Source organism: Micropterus dolomieu, linkage group LG19, assembly GCF_021292245.1.
Source record: "Micropterus dolomieu isolate WLL.071019.BEF.003 ecotype Adirondacks linkage group LG19, ASM2129224v1, whole genome shotgun sequence".
In the NCBI taxonomy this organism is placed as follows: domain Eukaryota; kingdom Metazoa; phylum Chordata; class Actinopteri; order Centrarchiformes; family Centrarchidae; genus Micropterus; species Micropterus dolomieu.
This window is the reverse complement of record NC_060168.1, coordinates 14,214,774-14,223,755: the sequence shown is the minus strand read 5'-3', so window position 1 is coordinate 14,223,755 and position 8,982 is coordinate 14,214,774. Positions and strand designations below refer to the sequence as shown.

The 8,982-nt window shown below is 40.9% G+C and overlaps 1 protein-coding gene across 1 annotated transcript in view; it reads left to right on the top strand.

Moving 5' to 3' along the window:
* Positions 1-8,724, top strand: part of fbxl3l (F-box and leucine-rich repeat protein 3, like) — a 10,353-nt gene extending 1,629 nt beyond the window's left edge. Inside the window, exons 2-6 of the mRNA XM_046029701.1 lie at positions 4,159-4,307; positions 5,136-5,490; positions 5,755-5,877; positions 6,021-6,192; positions 6,785-8,724. Of these exons, the coding sequence (XP_045885657.1) occupies positions 4,297-4,307; positions 5,136-5,490; positions 5,755-5,877; positions 6,021-6,192; positions 6,785-7,428 (1,305 nt within the window). The 5' untranslated portion in view covers positions 4,159-4,296 and the 3' untranslated portion in view covers positions 7,429-8,724. The remainder of the gene's footprint in view (positions 1-4,158; positions 4,308-5,135; positions 5,491-5,754; positions 5,878-6,020; positions 6,193-6,784) is intronic.
* Positions 8,725-8,982: the final 258 nt, after the last annotated feature.

The following is an 8,982-nucleotide window of genomic DNA, read 5'->3' as shown; positions in this document are numbered from 1 at the left end:
ATGCACAGACCTGTATATTGGGGAGACTAAACAACCACTACACAAACGCATGGCTCAACACAGAAGGGCCAACTCCTCAGGTCAAGACTCTGCAGTCTACTTACATTTGAAGGACAGAGGACACTCGTTTGAGGACCACCAGGTGCACATTTTAGACAGAGAAGATGGATGGTTTGAAAGAGGTGTCAAGGAAGCCATCTACACTAGGGTTGAGAAGCCATCATTGAACAGAGGAGGGGGTCTACGCCACCACTTATCCCCCACTTACAATGCTGTCCTTTCATCACTTCCCAGGAAACTCAACAAATGTAACCTATTGGCCTCAGGTGAAGATACCAACGATGGTCGTTCAGTCTTGGCCACAGGTAGTCTTAACGACTGTAACGACTGTCGTCACAGCAACAAGGAACACTAACGAACCATCGTATCGATGACCCGGCCAACGACCCCACTGAAGTTAAATAGCTGAGTTTCCCTGCCAGTCAGTCAGAACTGAAGAAGTCCTTTGGATGAGGGACGAAACGTCTTCCAGTATCTTCAACCAAGTCCAGTTGCCCTTGATTTTAACCTTTGTTGGATACAGGTATCCTCGCTTATAGCTCCTCCAGCTAGCCTCCTCAATCCTCGCACCTTGAGGTGAATTTTTAGGAATTGAGATGTCCTTCAAGATGGGGTTTCCTGCAACAGGTCGCCTCTCACAAGATTTCAGAGCGAGATTTTTCCTTGAGTGAGACTTCATTTCCTTGTTTAAAACAAAGGGTTGTCACCGGGAGTCACTCATCCTTTCCATGATGTTGTCAGACACCCAGTGTAACAGTCTGAGCGTGCAGCTACTCGTATTCCAAAACCTTTGGTACCTACTAGTCATTTCAACCCCAAAATATGTGAAAGGTTTAAATGGTTTTAAATACCGAGATTACCCTTTAAGGCTGAAAGTAAGAAAACAGTTTCCAATATACTGAATATTTATGGCACATAAACTATGTGCCACTTATAAATGACCCAGTCCCTCATGAGAAGGTTAATTTTCATTGCAGGAAGAATTCAAAGCCTTCCTGGAAGTGGGGAACATTGGCAGGATAGTAGCTATTTTCTTCCTCACCATCATCATAATCCTCGTCTTATTTATGCGTAAGTGTGGAACGAATTATAGTTTGTGACTCATGTGCCATTCAGATTTACTTTACACATTTAAATCGGGCGTCTGTATCATCAGATATCATTTTAACATTTGTATTTCTTCAAACCAGAGAGAGGATTTCTGCCGAGGAAGACACTTCAACATCTCAACACCTCAGCTGCTGAGAACATTTATGAAAGCGTCCCGATGCCTGAGTGATGGTCAACGTTGCGAGAACAAAGGAGTCTGCAGATTTCTATAGGCAACTGCTTGCTGAATGTGTCTACTTGTCATGTGTTGACTCTATTCACCTTTAGAATGCTTGTCTATTGTTTAGTAGAAAATGACCTATGTCCCTAGTTAATCAGATTACAGCATTGAAAAAAAGTTTCATACACCCTGCAGATTAATTGATTGGCTTTTATTTTCTCCCCGTCTGTTTTTCATGGAAAAACTGATGTCACAGACCTTAAAAGCTTGCGGATGGTTCAGACTTGTGGACACAATGCCACCTACTGGATTTAATACATTATTACTGGACTTCTAATTCAAAGTAGAGAATAGGTTTGGTTGGTTAACAGTTTGGCTGGGCAAGCTGAGATAGAAATGGAGGACAGTGTGGGAGAAATGTCAATTCATACTGGGGTCAAGTCAATTTTATTTATATAGCACAATGTGACAAATCACAGTTTGCCTCAAGGGACTTTACCTGACTATGTTTTGAATAAAGTTGAAAGGTAACATCTAAATTGTTTACTGAAAAACTATTCCCAGTAAGAATAAAATAAAAAGTAAAACATGTATGCATTATTTATATGAATTTGTGCAACAAAGTAAGCAAAAAGAAAGAAATCAGATGTGAAGACATTTTTTCTGAATCAGTGAGATAAATGCTCTGAATGAGGCTCTGACTTTGTGTTCACAGCATATTTCATGGCTGATAGCAGCAGAAATGTGTCACTTTGCATGATTTAAAAAAAAATTGTTGCTGCTCTATGGAGGTCTCTCATTTGCAGGTGTATATTTTTTGTGAATTGACGGCACACATCTAAAAAGAGTTGGTACTTTTGTAACATTATTCTGCAATTTTCAGCAAAATCTAATAAATGTAACTACCTCCTATCACTTCATGGATTGAGACCAAACAACAGGAGAGAAGAAATTATGTTGACAACCTTGATAATGTCTGTCTAATCATCAAAATGAAACCACTTCTGGAATAAGAAACCAAAACCACAGAAAAGAAAATTTCCCTTTCTACATTCCTCTTCTGCCAGCAGAAGTTGTTTGTGTGAGCATCCCAAGGACAGCGTGATGTGATTTGGAAAGATTTCAAAGCTGAAACCACAACGTGATTTGGTTTAGTGTCTTTCAGCAGGTGATCTAAATCCGACTGAGACAAGAGAGTAAAATTATCTTTTTAGGAAGTTGATGCCTCGCTCTCCTCTTTTGTCTACTCCTCGGTAAGACAGCCATGAGAATTATATGCACTTATTCAATGATGAGTTTTTATTTAATAGGGGATAGCGGGGTATGTTGTCACACTTTTCACACCATCTAATATTTACTGAGCACCATACATCACAATGGTAGAAATGTCAAACCAAATGAAAGAATGAAGTCTTGGGCAGAAGTTTTATATTCATTGCATCTTCATATCTTATCACATTATGGAGCTGTAGACTGTTGAATAGAGAGTGTGCGCTTGTGACAATTTGCCCCATCGGCAGGTAGGTTGTCACACTGCATAGGGTAAATTGTCACACTGGATTATCAAACAGTTAGAACACTTAATTGTGAATATTGATTTCAATTTCAATTTGTGACCAGAACTAAAAGTAAAATCAATCAACAATCAAGCCTAGGGAATTGTGGCAAAAATGTTGGCAGAGCACACATTAAGTGGAACAACGTCTTTCTTTGAACTTTGAAATCAAACGTTCTCTGGAGTGCAAATAGATCTATGGTAATTGAATGTAATGCTGCAGATAACTTGCTTAAATGTGTAACTTCTTAACAAAACAGATGTGGTGTTTAAACACACTAATGCAACAATGTGCATTTTTGTATGACGTACATATGTATCTGACTAATCAGACATGAGTCACAGTTCTGGCACACATAAATTGCCTGGCCTGAGGTGCAAGCATCGCGGGCCCATTTGTTGCATTTCACACACTTAAACCACGTCTTCTTTCGAATATTGTATGAAAATGGCTCCACATGAAGCCAAAAGAGATGTCAGCGGCTTACGTCAAAATCCTTAGCTGCACTTCTGATTGATTTGTTCTTCAACTTCACCTGCCTGACTGCTTTTAACATTATGTCAGGCGGTGTACTGTCATTCTCTGTCTTCTGTTTATAATTTTCTTCCTTCCTTCAAAAACACATTCCTCCTTGCAATTACAAATTAATTACAAGCTTATTTGTCTGCTACCCTTGTTGCCTAACTAAATTAATAACTGGATCATGTAGTGTGTGTGTGTGTGTTTGTATCTACTAACATACTACATGCCTACGGTATAAGACCGTATATACTCTGTCATGAATTCAGTCTTGTCAAGGCATATGGCTGCTGCTGTAAACTACAGTGTGTAAGATTCTATTTACAGTATCATTTAATACTAGTGTCAGAGGTAATTACACAATTTCACATAGTTTTTTTAGCATGTTCTATGTGTTTTTTTGTACTGGGGCTGGGTGACGACTTGCCCCAAAGTCATTGAGACAACTTGCCCCAAACTGACATGTGTGCTAATGTTGGCTAAATCTCAAGGTTAGCTTAACATAGCACTTCAGTTGAAGTATTAAAAGACGCGTTATTGTCTCCTCTACTTTGTGTAAAGTTATCATTTTGAACATTCATACCTAATAAGGTTGGAATACATAAAATGTAAAGTGCAAATGTTTTACTTTTGAAGCCAAAAAATAATAAAATTGTGCTCACCTCAGATTAGAGTGAACTTGACCACATGTGAACAGGAAGTTGAACATAGAAAAAGAAGTCACACAAAATGGCTATTTGTTTTTTGACATAGAGTCTCTAGTGTTGGAGTTATGAGCAGTGTGACAACTTACACACGAGACAACTTATCCTGCTCTCCCCTACATCATATGAGGCAAGGATTTCTTCCAAAGACCAGTGGAAAACATCTTAATTTGTCCAGTGTTATGACATGTTTTTGAGGTGAGTTTCTCATTATTTATTATCTAACTACTCGTAGACGCTTCGGTTCAGGTTCCATCAACTTGGCAATTTTGTGTTGTGATGATCATGATGTGTGGTTCTTGTTTTGTTTCACAACACACATGTAGTTGTTCCAGTGTTAAAAACAAGTTTTACTTTAAAAGATGGCTCTTGGGAAATTTTTGTGTCGAGTGTTAGAGTAGGCCTACAGGAGGACATAGGCGATGGGCTCAAGTGTGACTCAGTGTGTGTATGGGCTACAGTGACTGATTTGTTTACTCAGTGAACAGTAGAAGAGCTGTGTGATCAAATGAGCTGTTCAATAAACCATTATTTTTTATTATGACTGATTTATTTATTATAATACCAACCAGTGTGTCAAAAGCTAAAAGAGTACAATAATAATAATAAAAAAATACTACTAGGCTACTTGGGACATAGGGTTAAAACAGAGGTTGAGATGTTTATACTCAAAACCACTGACAAACTTGCTTATTGAAAGTGTTAAGTACTTCTTGAGGTATAGTTCTTAGATAATTACCATCTTTTTATTATTGTCAATAATAATTATTGTTTTTTATGATTGTTAATTTCACCTAAAATACAGCAATTATCTCTCTCCCTGCCTACATAAAAAAAATGGTAGTTATCTCATAAATACACCTCGAGAGGTACTTAGCATAGAGAGAACCTGAGAGAAACTGTGACTCCCAGGTTGTAATACACTATTAAAAATGTACACACTGTGCATAAATAATTTTACTGTTTGTGTTTAAACTTTGAACCATTCCTCATCTAATGATCCCACAATGTGCTGACTTGTTTCAGGATGAAGCGAGGAAGGACAGGTCTCAAATCAAAGTGCCAGCCCTTCCCCTCCCATGAGGACAGGGCTAAGAAGCAGAGGGCATCCGGCTTTGCCCCGACTTCTTCACAGGACTGGGGTAACCTGCCCTACCACGTGGTCCTCCAGATCTTCCAGCATCTGTCCCTCATCGACCGGGCCAGGGCCTCGTCTGTGTGCCGCTGCTGGAATGACGTCTTTCACACCCCTGACCTGTGGAGAAGGTTTGAGTTTGAGCTCAATCAGCCGGCTACGTCTTACCTGCGCTCCACTCACCCTGACCTAATTCAGCAGATCATCAAGAAGCACGCTCAGCACCTGCAGTACGTCAGCTTCAAGGTAAGAGCCTTCCCTGCTGTCGCACATTTCTTCTCTCTTTTGACCTCCTCCTCTATTTTCACAACACAGCTGCTCAAAAACAATATGTGCCCTCCTTAATCCAAACCATCTGCTGCAGAACTGTTCATGACGCATCAGCTGTCTCAGCATTAGTGGGTTTAACACATCTAGGCTGAGATTATTCTTACACCTCCATCTCTCCTGTCCTTTGTGTGTGTGTGTTTTTGCTTTTACCTAAATGGTGAATCTCTGTTGGTAAATCAGGTGGACAGCTGCACAGAATCTGCAGAGGCAGCATGTAACATTCTCTCCCAGCTGGTGAACTGCACCATTAAGACCCTGGGGCTGATTTCCACAGCACGGCCCAGCTTCATGGATGTGTCTCAGGTAAGATACTGCCTTTGCTTCACATGCACATGTCAACACATTCTATTTTCATTTTATTTGGTAAAAATACCCCTAATTCTGTACATTTATTTGGTAAAAACAAAAAGATTTTTGTTCAAACACAATTCTTTGTCCCTCCTCAGGCTCACTTTGTGTCGGCACTGACAGTGGTGTTTGTCAACTCCAAGTCCCTGTCCTCCATCAGGATTGACGATACGCCAGTGGATGACCCATCCCTGAAGGTGCTGGTTGCCAACAACAGCGACACCCTGAAGTTACTGAAGATGAGCAGCTGTCCTCATGTCTCCCCAGCAGGTAACTATACATGTCCCTGAGCCGTGCTTGAACCGGGATTTTGCAAGTAAATGGTCAGTGTCTTAGGCCACCAGGACGCTCCATGTTGCTTTAATTTGTGACTATCTTACAGCACATCCAAGCAAAATGAATCTAGTTTATTTCTGTTCACCATTTTTGTAATTGCTTCTATATTAATGGATATTGTCTGCTATGTAGCAGAAGGGAGTTACAAACCCAATTTCACTCTATAACCTGTTATGTTATGACAAAATAAATCTACCTACCTACCTATATTTATCATGTTCACCATCATAGTTTGCTAATAAGCACTAAACATAAAGTACAGCTGAGGATGATGGGAATGTCATTATATTTCAGATATTTGGTCATAAACTCTAAGTTTTAAAGGGATGACCCAAGTGATGAATGTCTGTTTTCAAGACAGCAGACATTCAAAACATTCAAAAACAAAAATGTTAACCTCATGGTGGTGCTAGAGGGTCAGCATAATTATCTGTATGGCAATCTATCCCTAGAGCCGCAGGGATTATTTGTTTTTTTTAAAAAAAGCATCCATTCCCATTCACATGACTTCTCTTTCTGTCCTCAGGTATCCTGTGTGTTGCAGACCAGTGCCATGGCCTCAGGGAGCTGGCGTTGAACTACCATCTCCTGAGTGATGAGCTCCTGCTTGCCCTCTCCTCTGAAAAACACGTCCACTTGGAGCACCTGCGCATTGACGTGGTGAGCGAAAACCCTGGCCAGACACAATTTCACACCATCAAAAGAAGCAGCTGGGAGGCTTTGGTCCGACACTCACCCAAGGTCAACATCGTCATGTACTTCTACCTTTATGAGGAGGAGTTTGAGCCCTTCTTCTGTGAGGAGACCCCCGTCACCCACCTGTACTTTGGCCGGGCAGTTAGCAAAGAGATGCTGGGCCGCATCGGACTGAACTGCCCCCGGCTGGTGGAGCTGGTGGTGTGCGCCAACGGCCTTGAGCCCCTGGATGAGGAGCTGATCCGTATCGCCGAACGCTGCAAAAGCTTGACGGCCATCGGGCTGGGCGAATGTGAAGTGACCTGCAGTGGCTTTGTGGAGTTTGTAAAGATGTGTGGGGGCAGGCTGACTCAGCTGTCAATCATGGAGGAGGTGTTGATCCCAGACAATAGCTACAACATGGAGCAGATCCACTGTGAGGTGTCCAAGCACCTGGGCCGCCTGTGGTTTCCTGACATGATGCCCACGTGGTAGGCTCACATGGAGCATGAGTGGATCTAGTGGAGGGCTTTTAATGAACGATATGACTTTTATGGACACTCACTGTGTGAAGCTCACATGAGCATCATTTTAACACATGTTACTGTTTGACCTAAGCTTCAGTATGAGACTGCAGTGTGATTTGCTGTTTTAGGATAAGAATTAGGCAGGAGGCAGAATCTCTGTCAGTGCTCCTGGTTGGCTTACTGGGTCATTTCTAAAGCTGTCACTTGTATCTTTAGTGCAGTGAATTTGGTGTAAGATTAATATTGCAGATTGATTTCTGTCAATATATTGCAATGTGAGATTTTGGACGCAGTTAGATTCTCTCAGTCTGTGAAGGACGGTCTGAATTTACCATCTGTCAGTGCAACCTTTTAACCACTGCCTGTAAAGGAATTGGGTCTGCCATCTGCTGGTTGCTTATATTAAAGGCACCACACGTCATCAATCATCCTGAAAAGCATCTCACGCACTGAGTCGATTTTTTTAAAAGTAAAATTCCAACTTCGTGCTTTTACGTTGTCACATATCGTGTTGTTGTTCCTTTAATTCCAGGTCTTGTTTTGTGTTGAAACGTTGTTCTTTACCTTGTAGCTATTTCCCTTTAAGTCTCATATTGCCTCATCTACTCCAGCTTAAGTGACTGATTTCCTACATTTCGCCCTTTTTATCCAGCCATTCATAGGCAGTGATACTACTGCAGCCCACAACTTGAGAACAAGAGTTTCCAGTCAGAGCAAAAGTCACACCTTCATGTAAAACACAATGGTTCTTTTGTATTCTTGTGTATTCATTTAGTTTGTGTCAGCGGAGACTTTAATATGTTGTCCTAAACTACAGCATCTTAATTTGGTTGAACATAGTGCAGTGTCACCTCACATAAAGAAGATCCTGGGTTTGAGCCTGGGTCATCCCAGGCCTTTCTATGTGGAGTTTGCGTGTTCTCCACGTATATGCATGGGTTCTCTACAGGTGCTCCGGCTTCCTCCCACTGTCCAAAGACATGCAGGCTAGGTGACTTGGTGACTCTAAATTGCCCTTAGGTGTAAATATGAGTATATGGTTGTTTGTTTCTGTGTGGCCTGTGATGACCTGTCCAGCGTGTACCCCACCTTCTGTCCAATGTCAGCTGGGATTGGCTCCTGCCCCCCGCGAACCCTGCATAAGCTGGACACTTTATGATTTTTACATCCAGACAATTTCTAACAGTTGTTTTCATTTTCATTTTTTTCACTGCTGAAATTTGTTTTATTTTCCATTGGCATTAAAAGCTCATTTTCTAACCTATCAAACGTCATTCTTGCTGGACTGCATCTTCAGAAATCCTCAAGAATAAGATGAAACACCACCAAACAACAAAATGACCCTGGGATACTTTGAACACTGACTATAAAGTTAATAATAGTAAAACCAGTGTTTATTCAGTTAAAATTCTGTTGTATCAGGTTTGTATCAAGGTGGGAAATGCAAAATATATATATTTAGTGTATTTTTAGTTTTCTGTGTTTAAAATAGAGGCCAAACATCTGGTAGTCGTGGTTTCTT